The following is a 23,111-nucleotide window of genomic DNA, read 5'->3' on the forward strand; positions in this document are numbered from 1 at the left end:
AGAGAGGTATCTTGCTCAAGAAGGTTAGCAGCAGAGCTGTGACCTGAATTCAGGTCTGCCTGATCTCAAGCCCAAATTCTTAAGTGCTTGGCCTCCCTGTAAATTAATCTGGAAAGAACGGTCATGTTTATAACATTTAGGTTTCCCATCAAGAAAACAGGATGACCCGAGGCACTTATGTCAAAGGGGAATGCACTCCACCACAACCGGGATTCTCCTGATGTTCCTACAGCTGTGAATGCCTAGGTTTTCTGGCGACCCCAGCCTTCAGCACCAGCAGGACCTTAGAGGAATGTCTGAATCACAAAATGCCCTGCCAGCGGGGCCTGTGAGACCTCACCCCTGGCTTAGGTATCTGCAAGCCTACCGATGCCTGGGGCCTAGAGCCCCTTTTCCAATCTCCAACCACTTCCTCGGTCTTCTTGAAAAAGACTGTTCCAGCAAAGTGAATGGTTTTACTTTGCCTAGAACATTTTTGTTAATTCACATTCATCTGCTGCAACACCTCCTTCACAACCGCACCTCATTTCAGCTCCCCCTACTGTTGTATCACTCACAGGACCACCAGCAACACTTGGCAGTGCACGCTGGGATGCTAACACATTCACAAACACATCCTCGACCACAGCACGTTCCTCAAGAAGCTGGTTCTTTTCTTTTTTGTTCTTGCCTCCTTCAATCCCAGCAAGAAACATGGTGCTTTATTTTACCAGTACTCAGACTATGGTCCTTCACCTTTTCTTAGGTGGGAACTTGATGAAAGCTGTGGTTGCTCTCCATTACAAAAGGTACATGTTCCCAAATTTGGAACTCCATCTTAGGGCACACACAGGCTCCTAGAAGTCATGGACCACCTGAGGTTAAGAACTTCTAAGCCACTAGCCCCATGTGGCTCTTAAAATTAAAATTACGTAAAATTAAAAATTCAATTCTTCAGTGGTGCTAGCCACCTTGCAAGTGTTCAACAGCCCCACGTGGCCAGTGGCTACTGCAGTGGATGGTGCAGACACAGAACATGTCTGTCACCATGCCCGCTCTGCTGGACACTGATGTTCGATGCAACCCAAACAATAGAATACAATACAGCCATTATAAGGAGCAAAGCAGATCTGTCCCTATTCATTCCAAGTGAAAGACATTGATAACATATGGCCATGTGCACATGCACACGCGCACACACACACACACACAGTTTTATGCATGGATAAAAGGATAATGGCGGGGAGACAATGGCAGGGAGTAGAGAATTTTCGCTTCATTTTATACCCCTGGGTATTCTAAAGTGCTGAATTTTGATGATGAAATCCGAAGCTTTTATTTCTACATTTCTTCCACCCTGAACTAACTGCTTGGCTTCTCCTACTCTACTGCACGTGGAGCATTAAGTAGAGAAGATAGGAAGGGACTTCCAGCCGCAGTTACTCCCCCACTGCACAGGATGAGACTGACCACCGGGTCCATTACGCTCCTGCGAATGCTTACTTTCTCTGCAGTCCGGTTCCAGACGGTCACTGTGTGGCCCATTTTGAGCAAGTTGGAAACGATGCCGCTTCCCATGAGGCCAAGGCCCAAAAAGCCTATCCTAAAAAAAGACAGAGACCGATCAGCTCAGGCAGAGTGGGAGGGACAGAGTATACCTGTGGCCAGAGTGTGGGCTTCCCTAGAGGGGAGACCTCCAGCCACCAGCATGGCTGGGTAAACTGACACCAGGGTCACAGAGCTGGATAGGATGCTTCTGGATGGGGCCTTTTCTCACCATGCTGCTGTTTCAAAGGGTCCCAACATTTAAATAGGCATTTCTAAACCTTCAACTGCTCCAGAAAGAAGTAAGTAGGACTTGTAAGATTTAGGGCAAGTCTTCCAAATCTGGTTTCCTTTCTGCTTTAGTAGAGGGTCTTTGTGTATAATTCCATGATTCTGGGAAACCACACATTCACCTCCAGCCCTAGAGCCAGTTTCCTGATGAATGATCTCCTGTGCTAGGCTCTCAGGTACCATTTAAAAGAGTAACAGGCTCCACCATAAGTAACTGAAGCAATGTTTTCAGAACCATGTGGTCAACCAGCCAGGCAACTTCCTCAATTGTAGCAATCAAGGATCCCAGTTTTCAATTCCCTTTCCTGACTTTGATTTTTCCCAGCTCTTTGTCCCTACACCCCTCTTTTCATTTGTCCTGCTGTCAGCAGGCTGAGCCTTGTCCAAAGCTCTTCTCCAAAGCTATGTCCTTGGCCCGAGTGTTAGAACCCACCTCCTCTGGTGCTCAGATCCTTCCAGGGACTGCTCTCAAGCCTCTCCCAGCCACTGTTCTCCCCGGCTCTTCCTTCTCTCCTCTCCCTCACATCCTCTGACAAGAGGTCCATTATGATCCTCTGGGACTCCAAAGGACAGTGCACCCTGCTCACCCTCACTTCCCGCAGCCCACACAGTCCTGCCACTCCTCTAGCTATTCCCACAGCTCCACTACTGCTAGCTGTTTCTGTAGGCTTTGACAGTTGATTTTATCTTGCCCAAATATCATCTCTTGGTTCTTTCATTTTCTTTATCTCTCATCACATGTGACATGGCTACACAGTGTCTCTTCCTTCATTTTTGTTTTCAGCTTTGGTTTTCTCTGGGCATCTTTAGCTTGACCCCACATGACCTTTTCGGGACTGGCAGTCTCCTGGGAATCACATCTGCAGTCACCTTTCAAAGTGGCTTCCACGCTCAGAGATTACCATAATCCCTGCTGGAATACTAGCTTCTCATACTCTCTCTGCCTCACCCTGTATTAAACCCTTTGAATCAAATGTGAAAATGGAACTTGCCATTTTCCTAACCTAAATAGGCATTTTCCCACTATGCTACAAGTCAAGGCTTAAAAACATGAACTTAACTTCTGTCATCTGTTGCTATTTGGGCATTGCAATTTTTCCCTATGATTTAAAATCATGACAGATGAATTTCCTTTCCTCTCCTTGGTGTGCTAGTGCACCTGGCAGACCTTGAAGCAGCTGGATTTTAACATGTGACAGTCCCTCATGTGTCCTTGAGACAGGACAGAGAACTGTGGAGTGATGTGGGCCGGTGACAACACAACTGGCTCACTTGTAGTTTGGGCTTCACACTCATAGTAAAAAAGGGTTCTGACCAATGGGGCTGTGAAGGTTGCAGGTTGCGAGCATCAGGGCACCTGTGCTCAGCCCCACTGGGGCCTTTCTTTAAATGAATGGATGACAGCCTATCTCCCCTTTTATTAGTACATAACATGCCCCGATCGCCTCCACTCTAGAAGGGGAAGTTCACTAAAAAGAATTTGTAGAGTCAGTGATTTCAAGAGTACACAAAGTTATCAAGTAACAAGTGCACTGTTTACGGTCTGAGGAAGAACTGTATGGAGAACACACACTGGAAGTCCAGTCTTGGTTGTCTTCCTCACAATACTCCTTAGTTAAGAAACCCTTTGAATCAACAGGACTCTGCAAACACAGCTGGATCAGAGTCAAAGCAACAGCAGTTTTAAGGATAAGCTAAGGTTTTCAGTCCAAGCCCCAAAACTCAACCATCTGCTTGGGCAGATGCTTGGGAAGGACCAGGAGGGGACAGTAAGGAGAGTCACGGAGGCAGGATGGCTGGCTTCCAAATGTTGCCACCCCCTACCCCACTCCCACTAATTTCAGGGAATTTCATCATGGTTCTGCTAAGGCAGTGATTCCCAGTGTGGTCCTCAGACTAGCAGCATTGGCACATCTGGGAACCTGTTAAAATACAAATTCTCGGGGTCCACCCTGGACTTACTGACACTGAAACCCCAGGGATGGTGCTCCGCAAATGTGTATTTTAGAAAGCACCATCCAGGTCGACCTGGGGCCGAGGGCAATCTGAGTACCACTGTAGCAGGTGCTGTCTGCTTAGAGACTCAACAGAGTTATGAAGCCAACCCTCCAGCCTGGACTCAAGAGAGAAGCCACTGCAGATGTGTACATCAACTTCTGTCTTCTGCAAGTCAAATGACTCCCAGACAAATCTGTATCAGTAAGCTTCACAACTCTCCTGCTCTTTCCATTTAGCCCCAGCCACGGCTGGGACGTGACCTCTGAAGAGCCCACTTGGGCTCCCCCAGCCCAGCAGAGCCAGCGCCCCGGGAGGCATTCTCATCAAGGTCCTACTTTTTGTCCGTGGGCGTGATGTTGCCGTTCACTGCCGTGCTGTCTGCTGCCTGGATGGAGGTGGAGCCGGTTTCCTGGGGGGAACAACAGAGCATCAGGTCAGTCTGCCCATCATAAGGCCCTCAGTGAGAGACAAAGAAAGGAGGTGGGAGCTACCTACCTCTTCACATATTTTCAACTTCTTTGTGATTGCCTGGTAACAGACAGCTGGCTAATAAAGGAGGAGGAAAAAGACCACCTATTAACTTGTAACCCACCTCCACTGTAATTTCTCTCAAAGTAATTTCCTGAAGAAAGCATATTTCCCGAAAAGTTTAGGTCTAAAGTGGGACGTTAACACTGAATAATAATGTGGTGTCCAATTTTATTGAACTCCACAATGAGACCTACAAATTTAACACAATCACCTCATTTCATTCTCCACATGACTCTGCGAGGTTCTTTTGCCAACGATGACACTGAGAGTCAGAGGCAGTAAGCCACGTGCTCAGGGTCACAAGACTAGTCAGCATAAAACTGGCCTGGAACCCAGACCTGCCCGATTCCAAAGCCACCAAGGGCACCGGCAGAGCCTGTCGAGGCCCAGCCTCATCTGTGGCCTTGCAGAGCTGCAGGGAAGCTTTCCCTCCACATCTCCAGGGCTCACTGGGACTGTCCTGAGCAGGAGCCTCAGCTGGCATCCGCCGAGCAGCCTGGTCTACTCCCGGGGGTGGCAGCTGGGGATGCTGGGTTTTAGCCCTAGACACTAAGATAACGACAAATGTCTCAGTGACTCAGCTGGCTAAGTTTTGAAAGCATTTTTTTTTTTTTTCAATCCTAACAACACTCAATTCACTAGTGGTCCTCTATCTGCCTTTTTAACTTGTTGCTGGGGCAGTACAGGCAAAGCCTCCCTTCTCCGTCCAGTAGGAGAGGTTCCAAGGCAACAGCACTCTCCCCTCAGGCCAGCCCCTGATCCAGGTCAACCTCCAAAAAAAACTCACCTTCTCTGTTTGACTGAGCAGGAAGTGATGGAAATGAGGGTCTGCATCTTTAACCGGCTGGAACCAGAAAATGATTAAATAAAAGTTATCTTGCCCAAAGGTCACTTTTTTCTGCCTGATAGCTACTCTCTTCTCGCTGAAATTCCTCTGGAGTCTGGAAACTCTCTTCTTACTGCTGGTCTGAGCCTCCCATAAATGACCCCCATTCCAGTTAGAGGAAAACTGGCTTCAAGTGTAAAAGAAGAGAGGCTTCTGCAAGGGTAGTATATGAATTCTTCCAGCATTGTGAGAAAAATATTAAAAATGAACTAATACTTTTAAAATTTAGTTTTCACTGGTCACTGACTAAACTCTAAAGACTCTTTTCCAGTTTTAGGGTCTTGGTCGACTTGCGTCTGACCCTGGGGGGTCTAACTTACTAAAGAACAATATTAGCAGACAAAGAAAGTGTAACAACCATGGGGTTTCCAAGGACTTTCCACAGCTACACCCAGCAACAGTGCAATGCTGGGGGTCCACACCGAGGGTAAAATAATTTGTGGTGACTAAACACCAAAGTTGTATATATGGACAATGAAAGGATATTTACAAAATATTAAGTGAAAAATGTGTGGAATGATCCCACTTTTGTGATGAACTCTACCCCCACTGATGATGATACAGGAGTGTGCAGTCTGTAGGTGGGTGACTGGTTACACCAAAAGATCTGGAATAAGGTTTAGCAAACTTAGTGATCGCCCCAGAGGGTGGAGACGTTCATTTTTCACCTCATATACTTCTGTACCATTGGGTGTGGGGGTATGGTCTCATGTACAAGAAAAAAGGGACAAAAGAAAAAGTGCATCACATGGTAACTCCAGGAAACCAGCTCAGAAACCATGGCTTGCCTTGGCCCACAAGTGTGCTCATTACCTCACTTGCTGTCGGCTGCCATTTAAATGCGGCCATCGGTCCGGCCATCACCCCCTTCGTGGTGCTGGATTCCGGGATAGTGAGATCCTACAGAAAGAAAGGTCACATTGAGCAACACACCAGCTCTCTCGGTTGCAGGCATCTCCCTGCCTCAAATCAGGGAGAGCCTCTTCAATGCTTTGCTTCCGTTAAGTCATGTCCTACACTGAACTAAACCCCTAACAAGCTCCATGGTCTGAGCCTGAGTTCAAGGCAAGGTCCCTGGGCCAACTTGTGATTAGTGTCCTCTTGGAGAAACAGGCAAATTCTTCCCATCAACAAAAAGGGAGCCTTTCGTCTCCATTCTTGAAGCAATCAAGTGTATTCTTATGCCTAAATTTCACAAAGGATGGTGATAATTAGAGAGCCCAACTATATCCCACAGTGTTTCAACAAATGACAGAGAAAATTCCTATGGTGGTAACGAACATTAAGAAAACAGTACTGGCTCCAGAAGGGATCCAGCAGCCTTTGTCTCCTGAGAATGATGCAAGGAGAGGGCTCACTGAATGGTCCTCTTCACCAGTGGCCTGCTCCACACCCTCCCTGGACAAGGGGTTACTATGTTAGCTTTCAAACGTTCTGCTCTGATTGTCATTATCAATGATTTTACCTCATGCCCCATTTTCCCACTTGCCACGTTCCAGCCACAATGGCCTTCCAGCCATTTCCATTTGGTTGTCTAATGGGAGCCTCAAAATGTCCCCAATGAACTCGTGATGTCCTCTGCCCAAACCATTCCCCCTGCAGTTTCCCAGTCTTAGAAAATGGTCTCTCCCTTTCAGCAGGCCAAGATCTCTGGAGTCATCCTCGAGCCCACCCTCCTCTCTCATCAACTCCATCAGTAAATGATGATGGATTCACAATTAGAAACACATCCAACCGCTTCTTCTTACCTGCCCGCCACATACCCAAGCTCAGGCTAATGGGCACAGAGTCTTCTTTTTGGGTGATGGATACAAAACCATGTGAATGTACTAAAGCTACTGAACTACTGAATTGTATCTATAAAACAGTTAATTTTATGTGCTGTGATTTCCCTTCAATAAGGAAACCAACCTGCTTCTGCCCATGACCTACTCTAGTCTCTACATAGCAACAAAAGTGATCTTTTAAAAAATAAAGCTGGATCAGGCCAATTCTCTGCCTAAACCCTCCATGGCTTCTGGTCTCACACAGTACAGCTGAAGGCTTTATCATGGTCACTCCCACCCCACACTCATCTCCAACCTCATGTGCTATTCCCTTCCTGATTCACCAGTCTCCAGCTTACCAGCATGCCCTTGGCCCTCCTCCTTGCTCCCCAAACACACCAAGCATCTACACAAAGAGCCCCAGTGCCTCTGTCCTTTTCATTCCCTTCACTGAGAACACTCTTATAGCAGGCTATCTACTTGGCTCACCCTCTCACTTTAAATATTACCTTGTCCGAGTGGCCTTACCTGACCTCACTGTTTCTTCTCCCATTAGAATATGATAATGATTATAATGACATTAAATGCTTCCACAGGGCTTACTATGTGCAGATAGTATTATAAACACTTTATAAGTATGTTTTCATTTCATCCTCATGACTTCATGAGCTAAATCCATTATCATCTCCACGTTACAGAGGAGGAAACTGAGACATAGAGAGCTTAAGTAGCCTCACCCAAGGTCACAGAGCAAGGAATTAGTGCGAATTAGCCAATCAAGGGATTTGGCTCTAGGGTCTATGTTGTTATAATTAAGTTCTATGGAAGCAAGAACTTTGCCAATTGTCTTTACTCTGTACCCTAATGCCAAAAATGCCATGCTCAGAGGTGGTGTCCAACGTTTATTGCAACAAGCATGAGCTGGACCTTGTCCACCTTTCACACTGCCTTATCTCTAGACACCTGGCCTAGGGTAGAGTTGTTCCACAAAAATTTCCTGAAGAAAGGGGCCTTGTAAAACAGAAAAGAGGTCCAATACAATGCTGTCCAAAAGAACTTTCTGCAATGATGGAAAAGTTCTCTCTCTGCGCTGTCCAACACAGTAGTCAATAGTCACGTGTTATCCTCAAGCCCCTGAAATGTGGCTAGAGTGACCGAAGAACTGAACTTTTAATCGTATTTCATTTAAATTAATTTTAACATAAATGGCCACATGAGGCTAGCGCAATGCTGCACAGCTGTGTAGGACAGAGTACGGCTCCAGCGACTCTGAAAAAGTCAGGAGCTAGGTGCGGTGGTAACTCAAGTTCTTGCCTCTCGATCTCTCACTGTCTGCACTAGTGTGGAATTTGAGGACAGTTACTGGACTGATGAAACTGCACTTGTCAAGACAGCTGGTGCTGAGCTGCAGTTCCTAGCTCAGGACTAGGGGATGAGAACAGAGGGAGGGTGTGCACTGCTTTGCACGGCTCTCCTACAAAAGCCCAGACGCTGCCCAGCCTTCACGCCTCCAACTCAGACGCCTCTGTGATCAAAGTTGGCCTTTTCTGTTAATCCTCACAGGGGAGGAGCTCATGCCCCGAAAATGGTCACCAGCAGGGGCTGCCCGTTTGTCAGCTGATGCTACTCCTGACTCCAAGAGCAGGACCAGCCAATGACAATCACTGGAGCAAAACACACTCTTCAGACCACAGGACACAGCAGACTGGAAGACGCACCAGAATTTCAAAGCCCAGGCACAATTCCCTACATCTCTGAAGGTGCTTAAGGATCAACAGTCTGAATGGAAAGGGCTCTGTCTGTCCTGTGCCTGGGGGAAGACCACTGGCCACCTCCTTCCTCTCATGATGATGAATCCTTTCACTATAGGTTGGGTCAACATGAAGACAGTGTAGAAAGGAACTTTTGAGAGTCAAGCAGGTAGAGATCCTGGGTTGAAACCTGGCTCTGAGCAAATGAAGCAGAAATATTACCATTCCCCAAATTAGTAAGTCAGATTCAAGGGCAAACTGATTTTTACTGGGGGCTTCTGAGAGGCCCCCCTCTCAGAAGCAGTGGTTTCTGCGGTTGCTCTAGAACTGTCCGGCTCTCACTGCACAACTGGCAGCCGTTCATAAAGTAACAAATGTAGCCCATGCTGCTCAAACGCTTAGTGTGTTCCAGGCACTTTTCTAAGTGCTTTGCCTCTTTCTCATTTAGTCCAATGAACCTATGAGGTATGCATGATTGTTACTTCCTATGTTCAGTTGAGGAAACTGAGGCAAAGGTAGTTGCCCAAGGTTGCAGAGCCGCAGCAACTCATGGAGTCATGATTCAAATTCAGGGCCCTTAGTCCTAACTTTTTTATACGCCCCTCTATCCAAAATGAAGTACTTTCTTCTCAGGGCAGGCAGAGAAGGAGTCGGTGAGATCAAGGGCTTAAGGCACAAGACATTATAAGGCTGGAAAACAGTGTAAAACCTGGCAGCCCAGATTCCTTTTGGATCCCCAAGAAATAAATCCAAAAATTCACAATAAATTTTTTTGTTGTGGACCAAATTAGCTCACACTCCCTGGAAAGTTCTCTGTGCACTGCGACTGGCAGTTTTTCTGAATCTTCTTCCTTTTGGGCTGATGCTTCCCTGCACTCACGGTCACCCAGGGCTGTCACCACCACTAAGCTCCACTCTCATCTCTGCCCTTAGTCTCTGGTCCTGTCACAGGGAAAAGGCGTTTTGCTAACCCAGAGGTCATAAACAGGCAGCCCACAGGCTGAGTCCAGCCCAGAAATGTTTCCTGGACCCATAAAGTGTTTATAAAATTTGAATTCGCTCCTAACATTTAAAATAGGAACATTTCACATAAAAATCTGTATTTCTAGCTTCTCTTGAGAAAAATCGGACAATTTGGCAACAGCTGGCTGGAACTCTGCGGAGGGAGCACAACCTCCCAAGTCTGCCTGTCTGGCCACCACCTGCTCTGTCAGCCCTGAGGCTGGATGCCATGCTGGAGTCCCTGCTGGAGCCCTGCTGCTGCTCACATCTGTCGGGGGCCCTCACGGCATTCCCTGCCTGCCCCATTGGTGTCAGCGTGTGAGCCTTGATCTGATGTCTGGAATTTCATCCACAGCCGCATCACCCAACCACTCAACCAGCCTTCCAGCTTCTCCCCTTTACCAGACTGCAACGATCTTCCCCTGCATTCCTGACAATGACAACTCCCTGCCCTCTTCATTCCAAAATTCTCCCCCCTTGGCTTCAAAGACTCTTGACCCAAATCTTTTCAGGAAGAAAATGAGGATACATTGTTTCTACTTTATTCAATAGTCAATACTACTGGCTCTTCCGACTCCTTCCAACCTTCTAACCCTAGCTTTTCTCCCTCCTTACTCTCTCCTGATACAAATCTCATCCAGTCTCACGGATTCAACTACCTTCGCTACCTATTTGGTTCCCAAACAGTATTTCCACTCTTGATATTATCCCCAGCCTCTTTGGCTGTCTAGACATCACGTCAAATTTATCACATTCAGAATAGAACTGCCTCTTTCCCTGTAAGCCAGCTTTATTTCCTGACTCCTCCGCTATTAAGAAAAGTATCACCATTTCCCAGGCATGAAGTTAGCCTGAAATCATTTTCAATTCCAATTTCTCATTCATCCCTTATATAACCAGTTGCCAAACCTTATAAACTCTCCCTTTGAAGTGTCTCTCACATATTTCCTTTTAATATTAGCAATCATACTTTAGCAGAGCTTATGAATAGACACCTGGGGTAGCCTTCTAATTGCCTTTGAGTCTTTCTTCTTTGCCCTCAATGACTGTAGCTTCATCTTCCTAACACAGTATGGATCATACTGCCAACAAAGCCCCCAGCTCAAAACCTTAAAGGTCCCCACTGACTCTGTGATGACACCCAGGCTGCTTAAGTAGACTGCCAAGGCCCTCCACAACGCAGCTGCAACCTCCTCTCCCTCGCCAGTCTCCTCACTGCCCTCCACATGCACTGAGACCATCCACTCCAACATCAAGCCTCCCACAGGCGATGGCCTCTGTCTCTGGAATGCTTTCACTTCTCTCTTGCTAGGTGTCCCTTGTCAGTCCTTGTACTCACTCTTACCCTTCTTCTGTCTCAACCATCGACTTGAACATGTGATTGTTTACTGCCTTGTGTTCCTAGCTCATGCCCAGGCATCCAGGCCACGTCTCTCGACCTTAGTCCGTAAGATTCTGAAGGGCAGCCTTTAGCACAGGCTCCTTCAGCCACTCAGTGAGCCAAGGCAGAATGCAGTGCTAAACTCTAGCTTACACTGAAGGAAGTCACCAATCCCAGAAGTGCAGAGGGAAAACAAACCTTCTCATCCTTTGGGGGCCGACCCCGCTTCCGGGGACTTTGCTCTTGGGCTCTTTTCAGAGGGGATTTGGAGCCTCTTTCTGAAGAGCCTGAAGACACCCTCTTCTTTCCTTCTCCCATGTTCTTCTTCACCTTCCCTTCAGAGAGGCCCAGTCTGCGCTTCTCGTCACCTGAATTTGGCCGACTTCTCTCCTCACTGGAATTACGCCGACTCTTGTCATCAGCAGAATTGTGGGATGACGTCTGAAAGTTTAATGACAATGATAACCACAGCAGCCGCCACTGACACATGCCAGGCACCACTGTAACAGCTCAGCACGACACTGTCTCACAGCAACCCTGTGAGACAGATGCTGCTGTCGCCTGCACTTGGTAAAGCAAAATCAAGCCGCTTGCCCAAGGTCCCAAAGCTAGGAAGCAGGATTTAAACCCAGGCAGCACACCTGGAGGCTGTACTCCTAATGTCTGAGCTATAAAAGGGAGAAATGGTCTGTGCTCTGCTTATTCCAAAGCAGAGATACTTCTCCTGGGTCCAAGCAACTTTCCTAAGAGCAACAATCTTTTCCAGAAAGGGGAGCCACATGCATGGAGTTGGGTTCCTTACAGTGGAAGCAGCACTGATCTCCCTTGGCATTTCATAAGGTTGAAGTCTTGGGACTGGGTGACATTTAACCTCTTAGTTACTATGTAAAAATAACCTGTCTGGCATTGCCATAAAATGAAAACTGCTCAGTGTCTCACCTGGTCTTTCCCTTTGGCTCTCCTTAGGAACTCTTCTACTGCATCCACAGCTTGCTGGAATCTTTTACCCTTGTTAATTTTTATCATTTCCTCTTTATGGGCATGATATGGTTTTAGCTGTTCCACTTTGATCCAGGCACTAGCAGAAAACAAATACAGAAAAGGGTATCATTCACACGGCATATACCAAAGATTAGCAAAGGCCTCACCTGAGCAGAATGCAATATTTATTTAACTTTAAGAACTTCTGAAACAGGCCTGCCATTTTTTTCAAAACATGCTATCAACTACCCCAAACTTTTGTGCCCAAACATATTTTTTCCTGAAACAAGTCAAGCCGTACAACAGCAAAACACACAAATGAAACCTTTCATGGTTGTGGGCTGTTTGTTTATTTCTGCTTTCATTCAGCAGCCTTCAATGTGCAACCACATCAAACCCCCCCACTTCTCACCTCACAGAGCAGATGCCGCTCACGGAACCCCTGGGAATCCAGGCACCTGGTAGGTAGCATTACTGTGGTTGCTACCTGTGGCAGCGTTATTATGCAGTGAAACGCTTGCTGCCTGCCAACAACTTGAACCAGATTCATGATCTGTCAAATCAGCCAAGGATAAGGAACGCTTCCAGGGCTAACAAAACGCACCGTCTAGAAAATGTTGCTCTTATAGGTATATGCAGCCACTGAGCCTAAATTTTGTTCAAAAACAACTGCATCCGTGGCTACTAAACCATGTGACATGCTTTGGAATGAGGACAACAGCCACAAAAGGAGGCCTTTAAAACTAAACTTCTTCTTGAGATTCAAGGTAGACAAATATACTCCTCTGATATCTTAATTTTTAATTTCTACAATCAATGTCTAACACATGAAGGTGAAAAATGCAGCCAGTTTTCAATTCTGAACTATCTGGCCTACCTCAGTAACCTGACAATGCAATATGCCACAGATGGTTTTCTGGGGTTTCCCTAAATGACAGTCGGCTTACAGACTCCAAATAAAAAGGAGAGAATTTTATAGCCTTGGCAAGGTATCAGTTAATTTATATATGCTTTACCCTGTAATACTCACAGGTTTCATCCTATAACCTTCAGAAAAAGTGGGTCAGGTTAAAGATAAAGGAACTGGCTATCACACTAACTTACGGCTCTTTCCTTTGAGAAAGCTAGGGAATATCCACTAACAACAGTAAAAGTGCTAACCTGTGTGCATACAAATAATGCTACCAACCCACAAACAGCTTCCTGTTCTTTTGAGTGTCTGCTAAAAGTGGTAATGATGGGTCTGCGTGAACACAACAGCCCCGGACCCATCAGCCTGCAAACCAGGACTAAGCATGCTATCTATGGCTAAACAAAATAAAGAGAAAACAAAATGATGAAAAGGGACACAGACCTTGGTCATACTGGCATGGAGCTTCAACCAATTGACTTAAGCAGATATCTTTCTAATGACCATTTTTGAAATTCAACATGATAAATTCAATGGGTCCAATCACACAGGACAGAAAAAATGGAATTAAATTTTGACCCCATATTTTCTGACAAATACATCACTGAACTGACCCTCTTGCCTCTCCTTGCCTTTAACTGTTTCCAAAGGACAGACTAGAGGCCATCAGGTGCAAAGCCAGGTGCTCCTCAAAAGGCAAGTTAAGCTGTCCTACTGACTGGTGGCTCGGAGATGACTCCCAGTATCAGTGATGAAGGTTACACAGCCTCAGGACAGGCTTTACCCTTCTTGGAGCTTCAAGTCAGCAGCTCAGAACAGCACAAGGTCCCAGTATAAGATCAACGGGGTGATTTTGTGGAGCCCGTTGAGATGGTTCAAAAGACTCCAAGAATCACAAATCTCACTTCCACTCCATCTAGCTACTGCTACCTCTGCCTCCCACCTGCTTCAACTCTCAGGAATCTGTGATTCAGAGTAAATGCAAAGGTGAGGACATCTGCAGAGGAAGCACCAATAAATAGATGCCAATTTTGTTTAAGCATTTTAAGTGGATTACTAATTCCTGGGAGAAGGAACAGTACTGCCAAAATTCCACTCCCCCTAAAGACTGGAACTGGAGGTACTAAAATGAAATTTTCCTCTGTATAAGCAGCTCTGAAAAAACTAAAATGCTTTGCTAAATAAACTGACCGTATATGATCTCAAGGGGATAACTGCAAGAAATGTTAATCTACTTAAGAAATCAACCTGTTGTCAGAGAAGCATCTTGTCACATCAGAAAAACAGTAAATAAAACAGCAGCCCAACAGAGCCGTAGGACGACCACTTCTTGAAACTGAAATCATTTTGGCAGCCTGAATAGAAATGTTTTCTTTAAAAGGCTGATTGCAAAACTCTGTCTTTATCTTAAAGGGTATGCTTGTCAGCCTGAGCTTCAATAATGCAACACCCTGCAACCCAATGAGGCACAGCAGCTGGCCTGGCATACAACTGTTGCTTAACAAATAATCAGAGTAAATGATGCCTTCCAGGCACAGCCGGGGGTGTATGGTGGTGGACAGCCCACCTCTGTTAAAAGGTACCTAAAAACCTCTGCTATGTAAGAGTTCAGGTTTCTCTGCCGTTGTTTGATTGTTGTTTGCTTTTTAACTGACTGGTTTCTTTCTCTGATAAGAGCTGTGGCTTGTGATTTCCTCACATCCCCTTCACCATGACTGGCTGGAGCTGTACCTTTTAACGCTGGGTTTAGGTGGGGCTGGGAAGTCAGAAAAATGGAGCTTAGGCAAGTTGTGTCCAAAGTAAGACGCTTTGCTTTTATGTAGAAGGAAGTTAATTACACATTGTTTGTAGGAGTGAGAGCCTGAAAAGAAGCAATTGGTAATCAGTGGGGGACCAGTCAAATCTCAGTACTCTATTATAACAATGGGATTTTGTGAGATCTACACAAAGAACCAAATGGAAGGTCCCTTGAGATATCTGGCTAAATGAGAAAGCCAGATCCTCAGCACTGTGTGTAGTCTGTTACCATTTGTGTAAAAGTGAGGGGAAAGGAAATGTGTATATCTTGATTATGCAAACATCACCTCCCAAGGGACACCCAAGAAACTAGTGTAAGAGGCAGCCTGTGGGGTGGGGATCTGAGTGACTGAGGGAAGGGGACGAGTGGAAATGTTTTACTGTTTACAGTTTGATATATGTTCTTTGGAACATGTATTACTTGAAAAAAAAATATGACGTATCAGCAATAAAGGCCTTTGCTGCAGAACACAGGCTGCTCTGACTGCCGGGGGGGTTTTTCCCCTATGACCTCCTCGTTTGTGGGTTCACTCCAGGGGGGTAACTACTCCACCAGGAACGCTGCCGCACAAAGCAGCACGCTTGCCTGAATCCCTGATAGACTTGCCACAAATTCTTTTCACTAGCTAATACAGAACTTCCACCAAGCAACCCTCTGAGTACTCATGTCACACAAATTGAACTAAAAACCCCACATTTTCAGAAACTTCCATAATTCTCATGTGCTCTCCCTTAAGCTAAAATCATACCATGTAGATAACACACTAAAGATGTCAGTCTGTGAACAATCTCAAATACCCTCACATGTGCCTCTCACCTTCCACAGAAACAACGACCTGGGCTGAAGTCCTCAAGCTAGCAGAGCAGGAGGGAGGGAGAAGATGATGACAAGGACAGGAGAGCACAAAGTCCAAAGGTAGGACAAGGACCCAGGTCAGAGACGTGGGTTTGCTTCTCCATCTGGATTTGGTGAGTAGAACCTGGTAAATAATTTCTAGGCCTGCCTTTTTTTTTTTTTTTAAACCACTGAAAAAGGCTGAGAAATTACTGAGGTATTATAGGTCCAAATCTAAGCTAAGCTACTCAGATATAAAGGCACCAGAAAAATAAAAAAGAAAGTAATTTGGAATTTCTCAGTTAATTTCAAGGAATGATCACCATACAGCTACCAACAGAGACTTGCAGATAAGACAGATATAGAAGATTTTGTTTCCAAAATTCGAAACCTTTTCAAGGATACAGGATACACATTTCCCCAAGATGGATGAGGCTTTCAAGCTGTGCTGCCTATGCAAATACTGCCTGCAACTTCCTTTTGCGCCGGTTTCTAAAATTCCATTCCATGACACCTGCTACTGGAGCGTCAACCAGAAAGAAAGGAAGCACTAGGACAGGAGCTGCTGCTGGAAGGAGAGAAGCTACTCAATTCACCACGACAGCCACTGTCCAACCCTGGCATAGGGACACTGTTGCCTCTGTACAAACATCTGGAACAGTGACCCTCACTATCCACTTTGCTCAATTCTCCAGCTATACCTGGTGCTGGATGTAGGGGAAATGGGTGAGAAGAAAAAGGGATGCTCACATGGTTCCAACCTGCTGTGCTTCTAATTATGAACTATGGTAGATTTTTCTAGAAGTGTTCCTTCAGTACTGATCCAGACACCTCACACCCAGACAGAACTTTCCCACCTCTTCTCTGGAAGATGGCTTGGTGTAAAAAGTACCCTGGGCTGGGATCCTGTACCTCTTAGCACTTAAATCCTAAAATCTCCTCCCTATCGGTTTCTCTGTTAGAAAATGAGAACCAGACCAACTAGGTTATCCATTTCCTGAGAGGGCTGTCAGGGGAGTTCTCAGGCAGTCATCTGGGATCTAGCCCTTGTTTGCCCAGCACCTGCAAACTAATAAACACTCCCCCAATTCTGCCATCCACAGCCATGGATGAAGCTTTTTAACCCCGAGCTCAGTTTCTACTTCAATTGTGACTGCCCTTGATCAGGTCTGTTCAAGGCAGACAGATCCCTGGGCACCTGAGACTTAATCTTTGAATGTGGTCACGTGGTAGAGGTGGCAAAGTTACACTGAAGTTACTCTTCCTTCTGTATTCCATAAATACAGCCATGGCCACTAGGGCTCTGAGAGCAGAACCCACCTATCTTGCTGAGTATTCTCCCCACCCACCATAGCCCCCCACCCCTGGGAAAGCCTGATCCCAAGAGTGAGATGTCACCACCATCACAGTCTGTTACACGGAGAGATGGGGAGAGAAAAGTTTTCTGAAAGACTGAAATCATCATATACCATGTCTTAACAGCCATCCTTTTTACTCTTTAATAAAGGCTCTTTTTTAAAAAAATGCAATTTTATTGAGATATATTCATATACCACACAATCATCCAAAGTGTACAATCAACTGTTCACAGTATCATCATACAGCTGTGTACTCACTACCACTCAACCTCCTGAACATTCTCATCACTCCAAAAAATAAGAATAAGAATAAAAATAATAAAAGTAAAAAAGAACGCCCAACGCATCTCATGCTCCTTTTCCCCCTCTATTATTCATTCACTCCCTATCCCCCTATTTTCTAATAATTTGCTCATATACTGGATAAAGTGTGAGCCACAAGTTCCTCACAACCACTCAGTCACGCCGGATAAGCTATACAGTTACACGATCGTTTTCAAGAATCAAAGATACTGAATTGCAGTTCAACGGTTTCAGGCATTTCCCTCCAGCCATTCTTGTACACTAAAAACTAAAAAGGGACATCTACATAATGCATAAGAATAACCTCCAGAATGACCTCTTAACTCCATTCTAGATCTCTCAGCCACTGAAACTTTACCTTGCTTAATTTCTCTTCCCCCTAACAAAGGTTCTTCTTGATATAAAAAAATTATTTTCTAGACTCTTCAATAAATGGGGTTGGAAGAACTGGATATCTGTATCCAAAGGAACGAAAGAGGACCCCTACCTCACACCCTATACAAAAATTAACTCAAAGTGTATAAAAGACCTCAACATAAGAGCCAAAAATTAACTCAAAGTGTACAAAAGACCTAAATACAAGAGCCAGTACCATAAAACTCCTAGAAGAAAATACAGGGAAACATCTTCAAGACCTATTGAGAGGAGGCAGCTTCTTAGATCTTACATCCAAAGCACAAGCAATGAGAACAAAAATAGATAAATGGGATCTCCTCAAGACTGAACACTTCTGTATTTCAAAGGACTGTCAAAAAGGTGAAGAGGCAGCCAACTCAATGTGAGAGAATATTTAGTAACCATGTATCTCAAAAGGGTTTGATATCCAGTATACATAAAGAAACCCTACAATTCAGCAATAAAAGGACAAACCATCCAATTACAAAATGGGCAAAAGATACGAATAGACATTTTTCCAAAGAGGAAATACAAATGGCTAAAAAGCACATGAAAAGATGTTCATCTTCATTAGTTATTAAGGAAATGCAAATCAAAACCACAATGAGGTATCATCTCACACCTATAAGAATGGCTGCTATTAAACAAAAAGGAAAATACAAATGTTGGAGAGGATGTGGAGAAATAGGAACTCCTATCCACTGCTAGTTGGAATATAAAATGGTACAGCCACTGTGCAGTTTGGCAGTTCCTCAGAAAAGTAAATACTGAGTTGCCCTACAACCCAGCAATTCCACTACTCCGTATATACCCAGAAGACCTGGAAACAGGGATACGAACAGACATTTGTAGACCAATGTTCATAGCAGCCTTATTCACAATTGCCAAAAGATGGAAACACTCCAAGTGTCCATCAACAGAAGAATGGATAAACAAAAGTGGTATGTACCTACATTGCTTCAAAGAGAAAATAACAGATTGACACACACACAAAAGGAAAACCCAAAATACCATATCCCTTATCCCCCCTATTATCGACCCCTACTATTGGTGTGGTACACATGTTACTACTGATAGAAGATTAAGGTATTACTGTTAAATAAAGTCCGTATCTTGCAATAGGTAATTTTATTAATTTTATGTACAAATGTCGTGCATTTATAGTGGGTCATGAAAGAACTTTTTTATATTTGTAGTGCTAAACTTGTAAACAAATTCAAATTCACCTACAATAAGGCACTATTACATATAATCCCAATAATGAGGGAGTGTAAAAGGCTTAAAGGCATATCTAGTAGTTGCCCTGTATCCACCTGCTTATGAAGGCCCAGAGAACTTCTGTCAGTAGAAATCACATCACTGCACCGTCCCCACCCCCCAACACCTCAAGGTTATGTTCACGTTCGGTGAGCTCACTATTAATGTTGGCTTCACCTGTTTGCTGGGTGAGAGCTGAAATTCACTCAACTCCAATTTTCTGTGACCCATCTCTAGCATTTTGTTAACACAGGGGCCACAGTTTATTCTTCTGGCCTTTGTGCTTTTTCTTCAGATCATTAAGAAAATAATGGCTTTTAGGCCCCCTATAATCTGATCAAGTTCCCACTTTCTGTGAATCTCCCTTTCTGTTTTGGACTTGTATAATTCTTTGCTTAGCTAACTGAGTTTGGGCCACCCATACTGTCTCTGCTATTCCCAAGCACAAGTTCTTCACTCTAAGTGGGGAGCCACTCCCTGCTCAGGAAGGCTTCACGCAGCCCAGCATTGTTCATCCCCATTGCCTGGAATGCTCTTCTCATTCCTGCCCATCTAAACTTGATCCAACCTCCAGAGCTGGATTCAAATCCCATCTCTTCCATCAAGCCTTCTTTGACCTCACTGGTCTCCTCTACCTCTTCTAGAACCCTTCAGTAATTACCTCTGCCACTCATTCTGCACATAACCCCACCTGAATGTTTATGCCTTTTCTACCTAACTGAGCTCCTGGATGGTGGGGACCACAAAGTTTGCTTTCCTGGGAACTCCTTTTAGAATCAAGCAACATACAGTGTATGGATGAACAATAAACCCTTGTTTTATGCATTAGGATTGTCTTTCTTATGGAATTCATGGCATACAAAAACATTCTCTCTCCTAGAGGGTCTCTGGCCAGCGGCTCCCTTGAAGTATTCCCACCACAAAACCCAAGTTGGTTTGTGTTAGAGAATCGGGTACTGGGTATATCGGTATATCTGTGTGGTTAAGGGCGCCATGTTATGCCAACACACAAATACTAAATCAGAAAGATACTCTGACATAGAAACTCCTGAATGTATGAAGAACACCATTTACAGGTGATTTTCAAATGTATATTGATTTCTAGGAATGTATATTTTAATGACCCAGAATATTAGGTTAGAAAAATTACAGACATTTTCCAAACCCAAAGCCACATTTTTCTCTAAGAAACATAAAAAGAAGCACAACTACTTACAGATCAAACCATTTACTAGACCCAGTTACTAACCTTGATGTAGTGATGAGAAAGCTAAACAAATTACAGGAAGCTCACAAAATACACACTCTTCCCCTCACTGTGGCTTCTTATAAGGCCCTGGAGAGGTAGGTCAAAGATTCTCAATCTCAAATTAATGGCCCTAGTTTCCTCAACTCTAGGACATAGCTGGTTAAAAAGCTTTACTGTTACACTGTTCAGGTAAATCACCTAGTTTTACAAAACAGATAATAAACAAAATTCTGGTTTTGACTATATATCTAATGCATGAACCACAATGATATGCAGCCATTAAAAAAGAATGAAAGATGGCTCTTATAAAAGGAAATACCTATGGAGTTAGGTAAAGTGAGATGTGACAAGCTAACTGAATGTGACTATTTTATTTAGAAGGTTCTTACCTGATTGAAATAGTCCTCAGCCCTAGGACAGTTGCCCATGACAATTTCTGGGAGGTAAGAATAGCACCTTTAGGTATAAAGCCCTAACGATAAGCTATTCTTAAAAAACTATAGATAAGACTGAACCAGAGTCCCTAGAATATTCTCAGAGCAGCTCAGGCCCATGGTAACATCCAAACAAAGGTAAAGCGAAACTTTTGGTGAAGATTACTCACTGATCTTCTGTTCCAAAAAACTTCACAAAGAAGCATTTCTTTCCGCGTGGTTTCTTCAAGTCCTTGGGTGGATTAACAATCTGGACGATAAAAAGGAGAAGAGGTTTGATGGCAATACAGTCTACCAAACAGTAATTTTCCACAGCTCTAAACTGGTAAGAAAAAATAAAGAACGAGGAATAAGTACTTTAAAAAAAGAACCCAGGGACTAGTACATATCCAAATCTGGCACTTTTCTACTGAAACGTGTAAATATTCTGGAGGTGTCCTATACCTAACATGTGGCACCATATTCAGCAGACATCGTATCCCTTTTACTGCAATGGCCCCATTTTAAAAACAGCTCAAACTAAAATCCGCATCATTTCCTCCCCAAAGTGATCCTGTCTCATCAATAAAGTAATGCTGAAGATTTTCTTAAACATACTTCTTGTGCAAGTAAACTTCATGAGACAGGTGAAGGGAAAAAAAAGGGTAAGAGGCACTGAAAATACCACATTTCAAAGAGACACTATAAAGATATTTACTGGCCTGCTAACAAAAATATAAAAACAGAACATTTGGAAAGCTATAATGGATCGCCTTGTGCAGAATCCAGAACGTCAACTTTTGCAAAGATGCATGGAAGCAAGCACATATAGTAAAATGGAAAGAAGACTTAAACTTAGTTGACACAAAAATACTTTGACAATTTAATTAACCTACATTTAGATTTCTATCTTCCTGGCAAAAAAATTTCTTCTCATTTTTGGTTAAATTTAAATATAAAGGTAAATGCAAAGCAGAATTGGTTTCTAGAGTTAAAAAAAAAAAAGACGACCTTACCACAAATCAGCTCTGATTCAACAAATAAGTGCTACAGATTAAATGACCTGGTTTATATCACCTTTTCTAAATAAACTTATACCTCAGAAAAAAAATTCTGAACAAATGTTATTTAAATGGTCCCAGGTTTACTCAAATTAATGCTAAAAATTGAGAAGAATGGATTTTACATTCCCTACATCCTCCAACCCAACTTCAGACATCTTCCTTTAGTAGCAAAAGACACTCACCTTTCCTGGCCAAGGAGGATACCTGCCGAGTTTTCCCCTAGAGAAAACACAAAGAGTCAGTACTCGCCTTGGGAAGCCAGTCCATCTCCTTCAGCCCACTCAACCTGCAATTTCTTTTCCTACATCTCCGTTAGCACTCTCAAGCGCCAAAAGAAAAGCTGGCAAACTGGTGTTCTTAATTTGACTCCCACATTGGGCCCAAGATGGCCCCAAACCCTCAGAAATAAATACAAAATTATATAAATATATACAAGAAGAGCTAGGTGCATTCTTCGGATGACAAGAGACAGAACAACAAAACCGAGAGACTTGTAGAGTTCCTAGTCACGCGGATGGAGGGCAGTATCTTCCGTAAACACAGACTTCCCCTTCCAAAATCTGGTTTAATTCACCACGAGACCAATCCGGCTTTGACAAATGCTAATGGAAGCCTTCCGGTGGGTCCACAAACAACTACGCAGCTCGAGGCAGGCGGCGACAGTCAGTCTTAGTTTGGGCAGTTGGCTGGGACACAGAAGCAGCCCACCAGAGATACCCAAGAAGGCGCCGTTCACTGTCGAGCCTTCGCTTTTAAACGAGAAGTACCCCTCTGTTTCTTAAGGGAGCAGAGCCAGTAGTCCGGTTTCGACACCCCGGGTCGAGCCGCCCGCACAAGTCGGTTCCATCGCAACACGGGTTTTGACGGGCCTGCCCCAGCAAGCTGGTCCCACGGGCTCCCCAGCTGTCCTGCTTTCCGGGGAGCCCCAGCAAGACCCCGGGAACCCGGCGGCCGCGTGGCGCCGAAGGCTTCCTTCACCGTGGCCGCCTACGTCTGAGACCGAAGCGCACCCCTCCCTCTGGCAGCTTCGGGGCTCAGAGCCCGGCCCGCCGCGGCCAACCCCGGCCTCAGTCCCCCGGGGCCGGGCTGCCCCTTCCGCCCGGCGTCACTCCCGGCGCCGGCACCTCGTCTTCCTCTCTCTCCGCAGCCTAAAGCGCAGAGAAAGGCAGCTCCGGGGCTGACCGTGAACCCCGCACCCAGAGGGAAGCACCACGGTACCTCGCTTGCCCCCGGCTGCCCGGACTCACCATACCAAGTCGCCGAGCCGCAGACTCACAGCCGCCATCTTACCACCCAACCACCACCGCCGCACAGGCCGCCGGGAACCTTAGTTCGCCCCGACACCGCCCATTGGAGTGGGCCTGACCACGTGATTGGGGCCGACTGTCATCGGCCACGCCGCTGCTCTGACGTCACCG

At 45.0% G+C, this 23,111-nt stretch overlaps 1 protein-coding gene across 5 annotated transcripts in view; it reads right to left on the reverse strand.

Moving 5' to 3' along the window:
- The window catches only part of GLYR1 (glyoxylate reductase 1 homolog), a 34,367-nt gene extending 11,347 nt beyond the window's left edge, over positions 1 to 23,020 (reverse strand). For 3 of the 5 annotated variants that reach the window (XM_037814214.1, XM_037814213.1, XM_037814212.1), the window contains exons 1-10: positions 22,941 to 22,997; positions 21,876 to 21,912; positions 20,821 to 20,900; positions 12,070 to 12,208; positions 11,329 to 11,571; positions 6,044 to 6,130; positions 5,132 to 5,188; positions 4,309 to 4,359; positions 4,149 to 4,222; positions 1,483 to 1,582 (exon numbers count right to left, since the gene is read on the reverse strand). In XM_037814214.1, the coding sequence (XP_037670142.1) occupies positions 1,483 to 1,582; positions 4,149 to 4,222; positions 4,309 to 4,359; positions 5,132 to 5,188; positions 6,044 to 6,130; positions 11,329 to 11,571; positions 12,070 to 12,208; positions 20,821 to 20,900; positions 21,876 to 21,912; positions 22,941 to 22,978 (906 nt within the window). In that variant the 5' untranslated portion in view covers positions 22,979 to 22,997. Of the gene's footprint in view, positions 1 to 1,482; positions 1,583 to 4,148; positions 4,223 to 4,308; positions 4,360 to 5,131; positions 5,189 to 6,043; positions 6,131 to 11,328; positions 11,572 to 12,069; positions 12,209 to 20,820; positions 20,901 to 21,875; positions 21,913 to 22,940 lie in introns of all 5 variants that reach the window. The other 2 variants (XM_037814211.1, XM_037814215.1) reach the window with 2 other exon arrangements.
- Between the last annotated feature and the right edge of the window lie 91 nt (positions 23,021 to 23,111).

Source organism: Choloepus didactylus, chromosome 21 (assembly GCF_015220235.1).
Source record: "Choloepus didactylus isolate mChoDid1 chromosome 21, mChoDid1.pri, whole genome shotgun sequence".
NCBI classification, from domain to species: domain Eukaryota; kingdom Metazoa; phylum Chordata; class Mammalia; order Pilosa; family Megalonychidae; genus Choloepus; species Choloepus didactylus.